Source organism: Ammospiza caudacuta, chromosome 7, assembly GCF_027887145.1.
Source record: "Ammospiza caudacuta isolate bAmmCau1 chromosome 7, bAmmCau1.pri, whole genome shotgun sequence".
NCBI lineage: Eukaryota > Metazoa > Chordata > Aves > Passeriformes > Passerellidae > Ammospiza > Ammospiza caudacuta.
Window position 1 is genome coordinate 18,355,272 of NC_080599.1, and position 19,191 is coordinate 18,374,462.

Genomic DNA, 19,191 nt, shown 5'->3' on the forward strand with positions numbered 1-19,191 from the left:
GGGCTCCACATGGACAGGCTGTGCTGTCACCTGTCACCAGGTGAACGTGGGACAGCTCTGCCCTGCCTGACCCTCGCCAGGGGTACCTGACAAGCACATGCAGCACCTCTGCCAGGTGCTGATTTAAACCTGCTCTCCTGCTTTTCCAGCACAGGCTCCTCGCTTTCCCAGAATCACTTAGCTCCCAGCTGGATCCAAACCCAAACTCCTCCCTTCAGGATTCACCTACAAAGCAGAAAGCAAACCAAACCACTGCTGCCCACCCCAAATGCTTGGACAGCATCACCCCCAGCTTCCCCCACCACCTGAGTCCAACAGTGAGACACTCACACAGCTTCCCCAGCCCACACCCTCCTGCTCTCCTGTGCCCCACTCCATCAACAATTCCAGGGCAGACTCCTGCTTCCACAGGAAATGTACAACCAGCATGGTGGGATGGCAAAGGGCAAACCTCCCGACAGCTTCTGGCTTTGCTTTCAGCCTGTGGGGGGGTGTTTACAACACTCTACACTTTCTGTGAAGTAATGCTTAACATTTCAGAAGCATGCAGGAGCCCATGGGTGGCATGAACTGCTTGAGTCACGCTCCTCCTGTCACAGCATCTGCCACAGAGGAACCAGACACGTGGGTGCTGCCTGTCCTGCTCTCCCAGGGCAGCCATTCCCCCTCCTGCAGCATCCTCAGCTGCTGGCACAGCACCAGGCCCCAGGCACTGACAGGAAAACACCACAAATTCCACGGTGACCCTGTGAGGTGACAAACACCTATTTGCTCCTAGGTTACACCACATTTAGTGTAACTGTGGTCACTCTGTTCACTTTCCTGCCCTCACTGCAGCTGGTGTTAATCCAGGGATGTTTTCTTAGGCTTTTACGTGGTGTTTGTCACTCATCAGCTCCCAGCAGTACTGGAGAGACAGCTGATGGCTCACCAAGCTCATGAGGACTGCAGAGCTGTATTCCAGATGCATGGATATGCCTCAAAAGCTGTGACCAGTCACCAGGGCATAACCAGAGCTCAGCCCCTGTGTGCCCAGCTCCTGGGGAGGCGCTGTGATTTTTAAAAAGAAAAATGATCCTCCAAAACTCTGTGTGGGAGAGCACCAAGCCCTCAGAGCATCTTGTGCACTCTGTGCTGAAAAAGAGGCAAAGGAAGGAGAGGCTGCAATATTTTATCTGAAACCACTGCCAGCTCAGAACAGACTGCTGACCTTCACCAGGGCCTGCAGAGTAGCTGCTCTGGTTCAAGCTAATTGGTACCTGAACCAAAAGGCAGGGTAGAATTGTCACTGTCACATTTTCTGAAAAATCTCTTTGCCCAGCACTTTGCTTCTGGGAAGCTGAGAAGCCTCAGAGAAAAAGGAAAACAATAATTATCTGATTTGCTTCTCCTGTGTTTTGCTGCTTTGGAATGTGGTCTGGACATTGTTTATCAAGAGGTGATTTTTCCATTGGTTTAATGTGAATTGTTTTTACTCATTGGCCAATTACAGCCCAGCTGTGTTGAGGCTCTGGAGAGAGTCATGAGTTTTCATTATTATCTTTTAGCCTTCTGTCTGTATCCTTTCTGTATTCTTTAGTATAGTTTAGTACATTATATTCTTTAACATAACACAGCTGTCTGAGAACATGGAGTCAGATTCATCATTCATCATGTCATTCTGACATGGAGTCAGATTCATCATTCCTCCCAACGACAGGGGACCCCAAAAATCCCACACAGAGTGGGGGCCAGCAGATCCTAACAAGACCCACAGCACAGCAGCCCAGGGGAAAGGTGAGAACCTCGGAGCTACCTCAGGTGCAGCAATCCTGATGGACACTCCAGGACAGGCAGCTCCAGCTCTCCTGACAGCTCCCACGGGGCCACTCCAGCACAGTGGCTTGTGCCATGCAGGTCAGCGCCAGTCACTGTGCGTTGTCTTACATATTACAACAGTTCTATTAAAGTTATGGTGCAACATTGTCTTATATATTACAAGAGTTCTATTATCATTATGTTGCAAGGATTCCATAGCCTCAGAGTTGCATACCTCCTCAAAGTTTCTCGCAGTCACCTCCTCTAAGCACTGACTGTTCCTGGTCCTTGCAGCAGCCATCTGATTCCAGTTCTCACCAATCCACTCTTTTATGCCTCTTGTTCTTATTTTATCCTCTTGTTCTTACAGGTGTTGCCTGTTATCATCAGGCCTGCTCCTAATCTTTAGCAATAGGGTCCAGCTGCAACTCGTTGGGGGATAAGATTACATTCTACATTACCCATACTGTGTCCTCCTACAGCTGTGGGCACTTCTGCACATCACACACACACTGAGCACTGCCTTTCTCACCCTGAGATAAAACCACTTCTCCAGGGTGAAGCAGGGGCAAGGTGCTGCCAGCTGCAGTCCCTGCTGAAGGGGCCCTTGGCTGGACAGAGGCACAGGGCATTCAGTGTGTGGTGAAAGAGGGCTGACCCCAGGAAATGTCACTCCCAAGGGACTCCTGTCAGGGTCAGGGCACAGCAGATAATAGATCCTGGTATTCAGCACTGAGCCAGCCCTGAGAAGCCACAGCAGGCCATGGGCTGGAGCTGCACTTGAATCTGAGGGCTCTTGCCACGCTCAAGAATATCTGCCCACTCTTCTCTGCTGAGTATCCCAGGAGAAGGAAAGATCTTTTGAGGGCAATGTTTTAAGCCTAAATGTGATGCAGTATGAAAATTTCCTTGTATAAAAGCTAAAGGAGGATATAAAATACTCAAAGAGAGAGAGACTGGTGCTGGCACTCTTGTTAGTTCTGGGATATACTGCTTCACTCCCATTCATTAATAATTTTCTGTGAAATCTGTCTAAATGAGCGCTCTCATGCATTAAATGTCAGCAGTCCTGGAGCCAACACCTGCCCAAAGTTGTACCAGCCTGAAACAGGTGCCCTGCACCTCCAGAGATGCTTTGGAAAGCAGAGTGGTGTGCACTGGCTTTTCAAAGCCATGGAGATTCTTCCAGGAGCAGCAGCCTGGAGCCACCTGCACCAGACAGGGACCTTGCCAGCCCCACAGGGAGTTCCTGCTCCAGGACTGTGTCACTCCCAGTGCCAGCAGGAGCCCTGGCTGTGACTGACAGCCTTGCACAGCACACACAAACACCCTGCTCCCACGGGCTGCTTCCCCAGACAAACCAAATCCCACTGCTCACAGCAATTCACAAATGAAAAGCAGACAGGCTTCTTTAAATATTATTTATTCCTCAGAGTGTACAACTAGAACATAAAAATATTCCTTGGTGAAAGCAAAGCAGAAAAGGGTAGGAAATTAAGGCCAAAGGAAAAGCATTTCAACTGTTCCAAGGGAAGAAGCCTTCAGAGACAGAACCTGGAGACTCCTCAAGTGTGGAAGTTAGGGTTGTATTTCTGTACCACAGAAACTTCCTATAGCAGGCCCAGAAGTTATCCATCTCACTGTGACTCAGGAGCTGATGGAATGGTTTCTAGTTTGTTCTCTTTGAGAACCCAATTACTTCAAGTGCATCACACCAGTAAATGAAATCAGCACAGTGCTTTATTTATTATTAGGCATTTGTTTTTCTTTATTGTGACTACATTACAGCTGCCACAAATACTCCGAGCAGCTGAATTAAAACAACACACTCTTGAATATTTCCAATCTCTCTAAGCCTTGATATTTTTCATGTTCTCCAATACTTGGATTTTTCTGACTAATGAACTCTTCCAGTTGCTGGGAAATATTGAATGCAATTAGTACTTCAATGCACAGCCTCAGTGTACACCGTGCCTCGCAGCTGAGCACTGTAAAGAGCCCAGGGCTTGGCAGAAGAACCAGAAATCCAGAAGATAAAAGGGAGATTTATGCACACTCCCACCAAGGCCTAATGCAGGATTTAATTGTCAGGGTTAGCAACAAAGGGGCTGCAGAGAGAGCACTGGGGTTGTGGCCCCAGCACAAGTCACAAAGCAGTAACAAGTTATGATTCCCAGGCTGCAGAATTAAAAATTCCATTTGGTTCCTCAGCTCACACACCCCCGTGCCAGGCTGCACAATGTGACCAAGCCACTCTATTCCTTTGCCTCTCCCAGCCCAGGTTTCTCTCTTCAGGGCGAGATACAAATCACTCCCTCCAAGCCCTCTGCAATGCCATCCAGCCTGGTCCTGCACTGCTGCTGCAGCTGCTGCAGCTCTCTCTGCAGGCTGGCCTCCCTCAGCTGCAGCTCTCTGATCACCTCTGCAGCCCTGAGAGCTGCAGCAGCCTCCTTGGACACACACTGACCAGAGGCCACTTTGCTGGCAGGCTGTTTGTTCCTCAGCACCAGCCTGCACAAACCATGCATTCTGGTTCTCTGTGGAGCACAGAGGGATGTGAGACCCCTCAGTTTCAGTTCAGTGCTTTCCTGTGCTTTTCTAGCAGTGGCAGAGAACCTCTCCTTCTGCAGCTCTTCTCTTGCTGCCACCTGTAGAGGGAAGAAAAAGAACAGGAAGGGAAGAGTAGGGTACATTTGTGTGAAAGAAATCCTCCCCCAGCAAACAACACCAAACATCACGTTTGGACTGGGATGTACCAAAAAGAGGAGCCAGCTGTGAGTGTGGCAGAGCAAAGAGGATGAAGCTGAGCTGTGCTTTCAGCCAGGCAGCAGCCCCAGGACCCAGAGTCACTTCTTGCACATTCCCAGTCCAGCAGCCCCTCCAGTGATGAATTACACACAAGGGGTGTGCATGCTTCCCTCTCTCTGGGGAGTGGCTGGGGTGGCTCCAGAGCAAAAAGGGAGAGCCAGCAGAGCCACCTGCATCCCTGCTGTGCTCTGAGCCACCAGGTTCTCATGACATATCAACTGCCTCGTGAACAGCAGCATTATTTTGGCTTGCAAATGTTTCCTTGCACTTGGCAATGCTGAAAAGTAGGGGTGACAACTGTAAGCAAGCAATTCCTTAATTCTCAGTTCTCATTATGGGATAACAATTAGGAAAAGGAAAATAATGGAGCAGAGTCAAACAGAGGCCAAGACCAAAATGAGTACCAGGCAGCACACTTTCACTGAAGACAAGTCCCAATAAAATAAAAGCTTCTCTTGTGACAGCATCACAGTCTGGATTATAAAAGCAATTGTATATACTGGGATTTTTCCAAAGCATTTGATTTAATGTTCTCCAACAATTTGATTTTAAGAACTTGCAAGATGGTAATTGCCTTGCCAATTTTACTCGTGGATTAAATATGAATTCAGTGACTCATCTCAAAATGCACTTGTCAGTGTAGAAACATCTGTAAAAGAGGCACCCTGCTAAGGCCTTCAGGGAAATGGCTCTTGGCCCAATGGGATTTTCTGTTTCTGCTATGGCACAAAGCTGCCAAATCAACTCAGTCAAAAAGCAGCAAAGTTTCCCCAAAGCGATGCTGCCTCTGCAACCTGCACAAATCCCAGAGCTCTCCTGAGACTTGTGCACAGTTCTGAAGTTTCTGCCTCAAAAACCACAGGGAAACGAGAGCAGGAGTCACAGGCAGGGCATCCAGTGACCCACAGCCCACAGAACAAACCTCAGAATATGATACTTAGAGAGGTCAAAATATTCCATTCATGGAGGCAGACACACAGTTTGTTTTACTTCCTAAAAGGAAGTGGGGGAAAAAAAGTGATAAAGATCAGACTTTGCTGACAAAGCCATAAGAAGATCAAAATTGGAGTTAAGATATTCAGCTTCAGAGTAAGACACTGTTTCCTACTGTGAGGATAATGCACCACGAAATGCTTCAGTGCAGCTCCAGGGACAAAGCCTTTGGCCAAAGCTCAGCTCAGGTCAAGCTCAGTGCTAATGATACCCCTTCCAGCCCTGAAATTGCTCTGCAACCCCTCCCCTTCCAGCCTGTGGGTGAAGCTGAACAACTCCTTGGGGTTTGAAATCTGCAGATCTGCATTAAGATATCTGTGCCTCAGACAGCACGGCTCTGACAAGTTGCCTGTAAAGCCAGGGATGTTTTGGCAGCTCTCTGAAGCACCAGAGATCAGGCAGAGCTCAAAGCAGCCCCAGCTGCAAGGACAAGGGTCCTGAGGTAGTGAAGCACCTGCAGCATTTCCCCTGTGGAGCTGCAGCTGCTCAGGGTCAGAGAAGAAAAGGAATTTTATCCCCCAGATCAGGGGGAAGGTTTTATTACTGAAACAAGCTGAGAAGGGGATGGCATGCAGGGGATCAGTGTGCACTGTCTGACAGTGAAACCCTGCAGGTGTGACAGCTGCTGTCACAGCTAAATTCTTCCAGACACCAACTTCATCCCACATCTTCCTGCAGAATATCTTCAGGAGTTTTGCAGCCAAGTAATTAATCCTCTCCATAGTCTTCTGATGAGTTATTCTCACCCCTCAGCCCCGGCTTAAAGAAGATTAAGAAAATCAATCAAATCAGAAAAGGAGTAAATTTCTCTGAATTTTTACTAAGACATTAAAGGCTTTATCAATGCAGAACCATCTGTTAAAGGAGACCTCTGTTGATTAAGGCATTTGAACAGAGAATTGAAGCTGAGAGAAGTCTACCTTTGTCCTTGTCCAAGAACCAGGGGTCCCTCTTTATCATAATCCCCAAGGAATCCCAGGGACATCTCTCGCTGTTGCCTGTAAGAATAACTGAGGTGCAATCCTCTAACACCACTTCTGAAGGAACCACACTGAAAAAATAAATTCAGTGTTATTTGGTCTCCCCGCAGCTAATGAATAAATGGAAAATGATGTTTGCACAAAGTGGATTTAACACTGGAATCCAGGATGGGAAAAATTTCCCATCAGTTACAAACAACAACATCACTCAGCAAACAGAGCCCACAAGATGTTATTTATTTTTCACATTAAACTCCAGCAGAAGCACAGTAAGGCTGTATAAAAGCATTCTTAATGAAACATAGGTTTTCATACTCTCCACTAGTCAAAACTGAAGAATTTTATTATCCATTAAGCAAGGCACATGATGGAGGAGCAGCATGCTCTTCTGAGCACTGAGTGCATCCAGCTCTGACCCACAGCAGCAGCAGGGATGGGAATTACTCAGGCAAGCAGGAGCAGTTCTAAGGACAAGGACAGCAGCCCTAGAGCCAGGGAACAGAAGTGTAACAGCACCTGCACCCAAGCATCAGAAGGATGTTGCACATGCTAGCTTCTACAAAGAGGACCAGTGTTTCCTGAGATAAATTATTTAAGAGGGGAAATTTAAGAGGGCAAATCTTTAAAATTATCAATATTAAATAACATAAGTTCAGCAAAGCACTATTTATTTCCTATCAGCACAATCTGGAACTGCAAAGCCAACTCCAGTTCTGTTCTTGGAAGGCTCTGCAAACATATGCATGGCCACAGATACTCTTGTTGCAGTTTATAGATTTCAACTGCTAAAAATCTCCGAGGGTTACCTTCAAGCAATATCCTTTACTCTTCACACCCTAAATGCTTGTGAAAATACTCAATAATCTCCTCCTGTATGGTTAATTGATGCTCTTTAACAGCTTGCTGTCTCCCATTAGTCAGCACACAATGATTATTCTACTCTGCAAAACAATCTCAATAGACCACTTTGTATTAAACAAACATACTGTAAAAGATTAGGAGCCTCAGCATTTTGTGCCTGCCCGTTTCCATCCCACAGCTCTGCCTTTCAGCCTCAATCTACCAGCTGGAATTTGAATTCCCAATTAGGTGCGTGGAGCTGTCTGAAAACCGCTGCACATCCTCTCCAAATAAATACAACAACATGATAATCATCTTTTCACTTGCACAGAGCCATCCTCATCCCAAAGGGACCCGGTGCACTTGGAGAAATTCCACTGCAAACACAGAGGGAATCAGCTGATGGAGAATCAGCATCTCCACCCTGACACACATCCTGCTCTGCAGTGCCTTGGCCTCTCCCTCCCCAGCTCTTCATTTCATGGCTGCTCTTTGGCACACGACAATGGCCAAACTGCCCTCAGTGTCCCAGATGCTCTCCTTTAGATAACTTCAATCTTCAAAAGGTATTAGGAACTAAAAACTAACAGGAAAACTGTAATAATTTAGATGTTCTAAGAAGAAGCCAACAGACCAGTGGAGTTGCAGGGAGCAGTGCTGCATCTGGGAGCAGACTGAGCAGGGACCACAGTGACAGCCAGCCTGGGCTGTGCTCCCCAGAGCTGCCAGGGTGCTAAGGGCTGCAGTGTGCACGGGCACAGCTCCTGCTGGCATGCCCACAAGCAGGAATGTGCACAGGAATCAGCACTGTAATCAAACAGACCTCTGCAACATGGGCTGAGGGTGGGCACACAGCTGGTGGCACGGTGGCACCAAGGGCAGGACATCCAGCAGCTGTGGGAAGGACTGACCACCTCCCTGGGACACCACTGGGATGCTGCCTTCACAAAGCACCCAGGCTGATCTGACTGAGAAAAATGGCCAAAGCAGAAAAGGATGGGCCAGTACAGAGCTGGAAAGGGGACCAGCCAAAGGGGAGGCACATCCAGACACCAGGCTGAGCAGGCAGCTTGGCCAATCCACCCTGCTGGATTAACTCCTGCACCAATGCACAGGAGAGGCTTTGAGCCTGCAAACACCCACACACATGATTAACTCCTCCAGCACCTCCTCAGCACAGCCTGCTCTGAAATGTCTCCTACCCAAAGGCAGCTGGCTGGATGAAGAGAACAGCCAGTACTATCTCACCTGTTTTCAGTCCTGGGCATCCTCTGGCTTTGAATAAATCTTGTAACAATGACTTCAGTGGGCAAGTCATGGCAAAGGTAACATTGCATATTTTGACTGAGCTGCCTTCCAGTTTCTTTGCATGTTGCACAGCTTTCAGGCCACAACAGTGTTACCCACATTCACCTCTCCTGACCATGTCACAATGTGCCCTGTGGACAGCCCCAGCTCTCCTGCTAGTGAAGCTCTGCTTCCATCTCTTGCTTGGATGCCCCCCACACTCAGCTCACCTGATCCCTCCCAAAAGGAGACCTTCCAGCCCTCAGCTCCCTCACATTTGGCTGCACCTTTCTGGTAAAGAGCTTCCCAGAGCTCTGTGTTTCATTCCACAGGGTCTGAAATGAGGCTGACCTCTCTCCCATTTTTAATAACTCACTAATAAAAAAATGCGGTAAAAATTACACACAAATTATTTGTTTTTCTGCTGAAAAGAAAGCTGAATGTGAATTTATTCGGAGAGAATGTAACCAACACGCAAGACATCCCAAAGAGATGCTGAGAGATCTGGATAACCACATCATGTTCCTTAAATCATTCCCAGTAATGGCCTAGCTGAAGTGACAATCTCCCAAATGCTGGAAGTCAACATCTCAGCTTGTTGAAACCTCACATGGCAACCTGAAAGCCTCACAGTTGCACCCTTGAAGGAAGCCACTAGATAGAGATGCAGGTTTAAAAAGCAGCAGCAAGGAAAGGTCCAAACATCCATTTCCAGGAGCAGGAGGGGGAATTATAGGAGCATTTCCATTTTTTGATTGTATTGCTGCCAGCTTCAATGAAGGAATAGCAAAAAAAATGGCTGGAATTTCTTTTGAAGGGGATGATAAAGACCAGAATCATGTCATTACTTTTAAATCACAATCCCTTCACATTATTCTAGGAGTTCTGCAGAAACATCTATAACAGTATTGTTCAGAAAAAACACACTGCACAAGCCTAGGAATGGCACATTTTCTGTTTCCAGTCCTATCTGTCCACTCCTCCTCTCACATTTCCCTTATGAACAGGGAGAAGACCCCATATGCATAGAGGATGAAATACAAATTATCCTTGCCAAGCTGCACAGATACTACAGACTGTGATGACTGCCTTTGCCAGAAAACACAATGAGCCTGCTTTGTGCTCCCAGACACAAGGAACAAACAGAAAAATCTCAGATCTTGTCTTTTGGGGTTGAGGAGTGAAAGGAAATTAGGAAATATAAACAGACACAATATCCAAGCCAACAAGTCAGGCTCCTTTGCCATCCAGGGCATAATAACCCAACACATTTCATAAGCTCTGAAAACACCAAACAGCATCTGACTTGCAGAATTTTGTATTCCTGAAGGCTGCTCATTTCCAAGTTTTATTTTAAACCCATCATGCCTAAGAAGGTCCCTGTGCCTGGGCAGCTGAAAAGGATGGAGTGAAATATTCCATGCTGGGCAATACAAGATCAATGAAGGGTCAGAGTGCAGGAACAGAGAGCTGCCAGGCCAGCCAGTGCCCTCTCCATCCACCCTGGCTGCAAACAGCTCCCCAGCATATCACAACATCTCCAGCAATGGCTTCACCAGCCTGGAGAGCTGCCCAGGGCTCTCAGCCTCCCTGCAAACTGAGCAGACTCTCATTCAACAGACAAGAATCAATTTTAGATAAAGATCTGCAAGTGAGGAATGAAAGCAGGATAAGCATGGAGATATCACTGGGATGGAGCAGAAATCCTGACAGCTGGGCACTGGAAACCAGGAATGGCAAATTAACACTGCTTCAGGAGCTCTCCCTTTCCAGAGTGGAACCCAAATCAGTCCAGGGGCTGAGCCTTACAGGCACTTGTCTTTAATCAGTACAAACACCTCATAAAGGATTATTATTTATACCTTGTGCTGCCCTACAGTTTAGTGGTTTTTCCCTACCACCCCCCAAGAAATGCCTTGCAGAGCTGCAATCCCAGCTGACAGTCTATCTGGGATACAGAAAACAGGATACAGGAAAAAGGATAAACAAGGATTTGCAGACTACTTTTAAGAAAGTCTTGCTTGTAAGCACTTACAAACCAGCACCAAGTACAAAAGAAATGAGCAAAAGGAAAGAATAAGCTGAAGTATCAATAACACAGTAGGGGGAAGAGCAGAGTCCCCTCTAAGTCCAGGAGAAATACCAGTAGATATGAACAGAAAGCAGAATATAACCAAAAGAGCCAGAGGGATGCCACAACTCCCACCCACCAGCCCTTTGTGCTCCTGTCCAAGGATTTCCTCACTGTCCAACATGCATTCTGTACCTTGCTGCACAGAGTGGCCATGAAGGCAGAACCCAAAGGGGATGCTCAAGCACAGTTTGTCTCAAATGTCATCAGAGATAGCAGGAAATGAACATGCCAGCACTGCTTCTCTCTGTACAGAACAAAAATCAATAACCCAGGAGGGCCTGTGTGACCCCAAAGCCATAAAAACAAAGCTTTTTTCACACATAAATAGGGTGAGGGCTTTAGCCTCCTTTATCAATAAAAAATAATTTGGTGGGGGCACCAGTTTCTTTTAACAAAAATGTTTGGTTTGTTTTTTTTTTTAACAATGATGGTTGAGAGTATGACAAATGCTTTCCTTCCTTAGCTGCAGACAGTGACCCATTCAGGCTCAGAGGAGCAGAGAAAGGCACGATTTCAAGGGATGCTGTGAATGCATAATTGATGGAAAATCAAATCCTGCAGCTCCTACTGCTGGGAAAAGTAATAGAGCAGGAGGGACAGGACCCTGCAGAGCCCATGAAATTCAGACTTTTGCTGAGAAGGAAAATCAGACCCCCAACTTTTAGAAAATAATCTAAAGGCATTTGCTGCTTGTATACAAAAGCCCACAAGTTTAAAGCAAAAGCAATATCTGAAATCAGCTGTTCTGGAAACACCACAACACTGAGTAAGCAGGTGTTCTACTATAAAAAACACCTTACCCTAATTTCAAATTCATGTCTTATAGGAACTTGCCCAAATGTAATTCCAAGCCTGTAAGGAAGTTACAGAGTTAGTACTGCAGCTCTATAAACCTTGTCTCATTGAATCAAGCTTCTCTGCTGTCAGCTTTCAAGGGTTTTAATTTTCAGCTGCAATTTCTACACATTCAAGACTAACCAGTTTAAAAAGCTAGAAACCATCGCTTTCTATTTTAATAGCTGAAGACTTCCCACACTGTCCTGCCTAAATGAGGTTTCTTTCTTCTTGTGAGAGCATTGATTGTACACAAAGAGACTTTAAATAGCCCATTTAATGCCAGTTTTCATGCACTGGAGGATTAAAGTCATAATAAAGTGTTTGAATAGTCTAATCTATCACAAAGCACAGGCTCCAGTCTCTCACCTGGTAATTTCTGCAATGTTCTGCTACATTTTGGTAAACTAGAAACGTATAGCTTTGGGTTTCTAAACACAGACTCCAGCAGATTAAAATACTGCCCTATCACTGCACCACCCCAGCAGTGAAATGCAGTTATGGTTCAAAACACACCCCTTTCCAGCAAGCTCCACCTCAGCCACTGGCTCTGCTCATACCATGCTCCATCCAAAGCCTAACACCCTCAAAATTCCACTTCTGCCCAGGAATTTGCAAAACACGGTCCAGCTATGAACTTTGCCTTGGTTGAATTACACTTTTCTCACTTCTCAAGAAGCCAGACCAAATTCATTCCTTTACTGCCTTTCCATTAATCCTTTCCAACCTTTCAGCCATTTCCCAGCTGTGATGGTGGTGTAAGTGGTGCCAGCACATTTCATTAAACTCTGAATTGTGATCTCTATCTTATCTGTCCTTCAGTGACCAGTGGCAGATAGCAACACTTAGCTGCCAATAACCTAACAACTTTTCCATGACCCATTACCCTCTATTTCCAAAGGCCATAAAATGGAAAGGTTTGCATGTAACCAAAATCAAACTGACCTGAGGTGCAGGAATTGGTACTTCTTTCTAAACCCAAGACCAGCAACAGGAAGAAACTGCAATTATGTCTTTTGGCTTAATAATTACAGCAGCTAAAGCAAAACCTCACCTTAATATAATCACTAATTTTTAACATTGTTTTTAGTTCAGCATGAGGAAAAATCTCAGTCCTTTGGAACTAGTGGTGAATAAATGAAAGGGGTGATCCCAAAGTAACATTAACAGGGGCATTATTTGTCCCATAAACTATGAAGATATTTTAGAAGGGCTGTAAAGCTGAGCTATAGCAACTGACAGAAGATGTAATTATATAAGCAGCTGCATTCCAAATTTTGCTGGGATCTGCAATTTCCTGCAATTAGGGAGGAATCTGGAATGTATGCATCTCCAATCTTATGCATTTTGAAGCAAGACATTCACCATCAGAATGCTGGCTCCTGGTGCACCTATTGTCATTCCAAACATGGGAATGCCAGGGAGAAGCTGGTTACCTATCTTACCTAGGAACAGATCTGATAACTAAAAATACAATTTTAATACCCAGAACACCCTTAGCTGCATCTGAGGAGAAGAGCTGGCACTGCTGCTCCCTGCTTCAATTAAACATCACATACTGCTGAGCACTTCCAAAGCCTTCAGATCCACACTGTTCTCTCCAAAGGAAAGGTGGTGAGGAAGCACAGCAATGGGAAGCCAGATGCTAATTAAACCATTTGACTCAGATAATTTCATAACAGGGAGTGACCTGATCTTGTCAGGATGGGTAACAGATTTTTCTTGGGGTTTGCTTGGCTTGTTTTGGGAGCTTTTCACTTTGGTTTTTCTTTAAGATAATCCAATGGCTCTGTACTTAAGACTCAAGTCTCTAAACTGGAGTCAGAAAAGTTAATTTAGCTTAAGGTAAAGGATCCAGGATTAAGGAAAGACAACAACATTACTATTTTTCAGGGTCTTTACCAGAATGCCCCCCCAAATATCAACACAAGGCACACAGCTGATAAAAAGCCCTGCCTGTGTGCTCAGCCTGCAAAGAGCTGCAGCACAGGCAGAGCCCAGGGGAGATGAATCCTCTGGGAGCAGCTGAGCTCTGTGAGAGCTCTGTGAGCCCGCGTGGCACAGCTGCCCAAGCTCTCCCCTGCTCTGGATCTGCAGAGAGCCCTGGGATGGATCCCTGGGGCCAGAGCTGAGGCAAACAGCCCAGACTCAGCCAAGCTGAGAGCCCCATACACCCACCCCTCTCCCACAGAGCCACAGAAAGGTGTCCTGCCTCAGGGGAGACCTCCTCACTCTCCAAAACTCCCCAAAAGGAGGTGGTGCCAGGGGGGAGCAGCCTCTTCTCCCAGGGAAGAAGCAGTAGACAAAAGAAGATGGCCTCAAGCTGCGCCAGGGGAGGTCTAGATTGGGTATCAGGAAAAATTTCTTCCCTAAAAAGGTTGGCAAATGCTGGAACAGGCTGCCCAGGGAAATGGCTGAGTCACCATCCCCAAGGAATTTAAAAAGACATGTAGATGTGGCACTAAGTGACATAGTTTAGTGTTGGATTTGTCAGTGCTGGCTTTGACTCCATGATCTTGGCAGTTTTTTCCAATGTAAATGATTCTGTAATTCCGTGATTCTATTCCATAATATTTTCTGTACTCTCAGTTTCTGATTTTTTGGCGTATGTACTTTGCTTCCCAGTGGTTAACTTTTGAGGAGAGCAACTGAAAACAAAGGAAAAAACCAAACAGGAGTCAAAAATGTAATTATATTACTGCAGCAACTCTGCAGATCCAGACAACGACAGGTCTTAAAATAATAAATGGTCTTCAAAGAAATTTCTGCACCACCTTGCTCACCTGAAGAGGATGCCAGCACAAAGAGAGCAGACACAAAACTTCAGCAAGAGCATCCAAGCTGAGCAGAATCCCTGTGCTCTGGAGGCAGGAGCTCACCTAAAGCTCCTCAGCTGCTTCCCAAGCTGGGCATGCCTGTCACTGGGACAGCCTCTGCCCTGAGAACTGGCACAGCCCCAAGCAGCATCAGCAAACCTGCACACTCCTCACCAGCCACTGCCAGGAGACACAGTCCAGGCTTGTGAAAGTCCCATGTCCCACACAATTCTGAATGCACACAACAGGAAATAAGAGGAAAAAAACAAAAAACAAAACAAAAAAAAAAAACCCCAACAAAACAAAAAAAAAAAAAAAAAAAAAACCAAAAAAAAAAAAACCAAAAAAAACCAAAAAAAAAACCAAAAAAACCCCCCACCCAACTATTTTCTTCTTCAAATTAGAAATCTCGAGCATTTTACAGTAATTTAAAAAGTTCCATTCTATCATTCCAGCCTTTCAAAATGCATTTCTTTTTCACTACAGTTTTATCTCTAGACTTTCCCAAACTCTTGAATTCTATTAGAAGATCACAGAAATTAAAGTAGGAATAGGCACATACTTAAAATATATGATATGAAAACCAGAATATGTCAGTGTAAGTAATTTAGACACTTGCAAAAAGGCTGCTGTGCTACTCTGAAAAAGACCCTGACAACTACAAATTACAAAGGAAGGCAACAGACAAGGATTGCTTTGGATAATAAATTGCTCACTTACTTTTCAATTTGTTCTACCAAACTTTTATCTTGGGCAGCAGAGACAAACACTGATGATAGATCATCTCAGATCCAAGTGGCCTGCAGAGGCTTGGAGGGTCCCACTTTGCTTTTAGAACACTTTTATCACTGCACAGCATGGAAGTAGCCACTTCAGAAAGAGTGCTGCTTGTGCCCTGCACTTGTCTGAATCATCCTGCTTTGAGAGAACAGGATGTGAAACTTGAAATCCAAGCAATGGGGTCCTTGTAAGGACAGCCAACAAAAGCAATGTTCCTACAAAGTACTCCTAAAATACGCAGATGAGAGGAAGGTATTACCACCTAGTCATACAAATTTTCAGAAAAGGGTTCTTCTTACCCAAGAATTACAAACAAAAACAAAGCCCAAAAAAACCACCATGACTTATAGGGAATTTGTTCATCCCCAAACTGGTTTTGTTCCCAGTTAGAAAATACACCCTTGTCCCTTCCAGGGGCGCTGCAGAACCTCCCCCAGCAGCCAGCCCTGCAGCTCCTATCCCAGCTTTTGGGATCCAGAGCAGTGAAGGTCATTCCAGCAGCACAGCCTACCCACAGCCATGGCACAAGGAAAAGAACTTCAACTCCAGGTGGAGATTTTCTACAGAAAACACTTCCAGAGGTTCGGTGCATATTTTCTAAAGCCGCTGCTCTCACAGTGCATCCACGGGGTCTGTTACCTCCCAGTCTGAGGGTGAGCAGCAGCTGCAGGTGGATGTGAGGCTGCCTGGATGGCCCCTGGGACTCCTACAGCAGCCAAAGGCCAGGTCCTACAGCCAGCCTGCAAAGGGAGACAATCAAACAGCTCTCAGGGCTGAGAGAGCCACTAAATTGCAGGGAAATGGTGAGCTTGGAGCTCAGAAGAGTACTAAGGCTTTATTTAGATGCATTTCTGGCTGGAGAGAAGATATGTGACAACACTAAATTACAGATGTACTTTTATGTCAGCTCTTCCCCAAGCACAAGGGACAAAGACACAAACAAGGTGGATGCTTTCTTCTCTTATGATCAAGTACCCTTGATTTCAGGCAGGCAACTGAGAGAACAAGGCCAAGGTTTCAAGAACAAAGGAAACAAGAGTTAAGCTTTGAATGCCTGGATGCAAAGAATCCTTCTAAAAGCACCTCTGTGAACTCAGCAAAAACAAAACCCCAAAACAAACCCCAGCAGCGCTGCGAGGCACTCAGTGACCCCTGCTGCTGCTGGCAGAGGGCAGCCCACCCCCACAGCCTGCCTGGAGCTGCAAAGGCAGCCTGGGGCCTCCTGCAAGTTCCTGCCCCCAAACCCACCCTAAAGGGGCAGTGAAACACCCTGACAGAGCTCCAGGTGGAGCTGGCTACAATGAGCCCCTGCCTGGGGTTTAACCCAGCCTCTGCCAGCCAGAATTAGCTGTGACCCCCCCAAATGCTGCCCTTGTGTGCTCTTGTGGCTCTTTTGTACAAGACAAAATCCAGTAACTCTGGTTTCTGGTGCCTCAAATCCCACCCATCAGCATTGAAGCTTTTCAAAAAATAGCAGTGCTGGGGGCTGTGCTTCCATATCTTGTGCATCTGAGCCCTGCAGACATTCCAAGTCTTCATCCTTGTTTTATTGTGTGCTTTAGCTGTGGGAGCCTAAGTGCTATACTTATTTCTTAAAAATGCACTAAAACATTTACAGTGGCTACAAAACAGTGGCTTCTCTCATTGCAATGGGGTTTTTTACACTGTATCATTAAATAAAGCTCATCTGAAATTTACTGGAGTATAATTCTTCAGCTGCATTTATTACATGTTTCATTGCCTTGGTCAGTAGCCAACCTCTTCATAAATAATGCAAGTAAAATATTAACCCTGGTTATTTATTATACTTTAACTGATCCTGTCACCTGAGCAAACATTCTGCATTTTGGCAAGGAAGGGAAAGCTTTTGGGAAGCAAGAAAAACTTTCACCCACTTTGCTTCCTTCAAACCCCAGAGTTCTGCACACAGGCCAGGAGACAGCACTCGAGTTTTTCATGATCCCCTCCTCCCCAAGGAGCTGCAGTCTTTTAGCCTACATAAGCCCCATGAAAAATGTCAGGCTAGGTAATTTATTTCCAGTTATGGTTTTTGTGTGTGTTTGAAATCAGTTTGCTGATTTAGCCACTGGTACACAGAGTGCCTCTGTGGCTCGCACTCAGAGCTCGTCACTCTGTCAGCAATCTGCACAAAAAGTTGCATCTGCAAATGAAGAAAAAACACTTCTCTTTCCAACCCTTGTTATGCTGCAAGCTCAACGTTGACTATTCAAGCCTGGCAAGCAAGAGTCCTTCAAACAATCTTCCAGCTCTGCTTCTGTACAGTAACTTTTCACATGCACCCCCAGCCCTAAACCAGGCCAATTGGGACTTCAGGTCTAAAGCAGATCTTAGACCCTGCTGTCAAAGGAGATCCAGGTGCACAGGTGTGATTCCCTTTCTCCTTCCATCAGGAGAGAGAGCACTCTGCCTTCCACCTGGATCTCTGCAGGCACCTAGCACAGACAAGCAGCCTCAGATCTCCTGCCAGGAATATTGATGAGTGAGGAACAAGCCAATGCAAGGAAATCCAAGAGCAAAGAGCAAATGTAAAGATCAGTATTTACTCCCTACTGTTTACAGCAGCTTCATGTTTTCTAATGGCCAAATCTGCTAGAGCCACAGCAATTCCACCAGCAGCAGATTTAATCCTACATTTAACTAAGAGCTGCACATAAGAGCCAGCAGACGTGTCCCTCGCTGCCGTCCCCCTGTCTGTGCCCCCACTGCTGCCTTTGATGGATGTTTGGGTTGATCTCTGTGGGTTCCCCCCTGCCCAGGCATCTGGGCCCAGCCAACCATGCCCTTCCCAAAGCTGCTCTTGTGGTCTTGCTACTTCTTCAATTCCTTCTCGCATGAGGAGCTCCACTGACAGCTGCTCAGGGCTCCAGATGGAGCTTCGCAAATACAAAGTGGAGCACAGAAACGCTCTGGGAGCAGGAAAGGGAATGTGCTGACTGAGGAAATCCACCAGCACTGAGCCATTCCCCAGCACTCCTCCACTTCCTGCACCCCAGACAGCATGGGTAATTAACTGCTCACTACACTAACATCTTCATGTTAGCAAAAAGCCCAGAGAACCAGAATTGACAGCAGCAACAGCAAAGATGAAATGGGAACAGCCTGCTCACAGAAAAATAACAGAAAAAACCCCCCACACCAAAAAAAGGTGATTTTGACAAGCCTCAGAGAGTTCTTCAGTGAGAGCTCAGCTGCAGCTTTGCCACAAATCCCTGGTTTAAGGCAGGGGAAACACAACCCAGCCCTGCAGCAGTGCAGGAAGGAACTCAGCCCAGGGAGCCAGCCCAGGTGCCCCTCACCATTCCCATGCTGCAGACAGCAACAAGATTTATCTTCTCCTAGCAGTGGCTACTAGGGACCCACAGCTCCTCAACCCCTCTACAATCATTATGAGGCATAAAGAAAAACTTTGGAACTGCATTTTTCTGAGTTGATAAAATTCAACTAAGTCTTGGTAAGAGAAACAAAAAAAAACCCCAACCACAAAGAGAAGTAAGATCAGGTTCCAGCATCAGCTCCTGGAGCTGCTTCCCTACTCTAAATATTGAAGCCTTAAATCAAAATGAATCAAAAACCATTTAGTCTTTTATAAATGTAAGAACCTTAGAAGAAAGGTCTCTCCTTTGCAGACTCTACAAGGTCTCTGTGCTGCAATGAGCTGGCAATGGCAAAACATTTATGTGAACCACAGAACTCCTGGGATGGACTGAAAGTGCCTCTGTGTTTCACCTGACTGGGCGCCCCTGGCCACTCCTGCCACCCCTGCATCCCACCCTGTCCTCAGGAGGAGAAAACAAAACATCCCTGTCCTGTCCAGCCCCTCCCCAGCCCACGGAGAATTCAAAGGGCAGCCCTGCATCCTCCCATCCCTACCCAGGACACAGCTGCTAGGGTTTGGGAAGGC

The 19,191-nt window shown here is 46.2% G+C and overlaps 1 protein-coding gene across 1 annotated transcript in view; it reads right to left on the reverse strand.

Annotated features, from left to right (window-relative positions):
* Window positions 1-3,231: 3,231 nt before the first annotated feature.
* TEDC1 (tubulin epsilon and delta complex 1) overlaps window positions 3,232-19,191 on the reverse strand; it is a 70,699-nt gene continuing 54,739 nt past the window's right edge. The window contains exon 8 of the mRNA XM_058808902.1: window positions 3,232-4,445. Coding sequence (XP_058664885.1) covers window positions 4,089-4,445 — 357 coding nt within the window. The 3' untranslated portion in view covers window positions 3,232-4,088. The remainder of the gene's footprint in view (window positions 4,446-19,191) is intronic.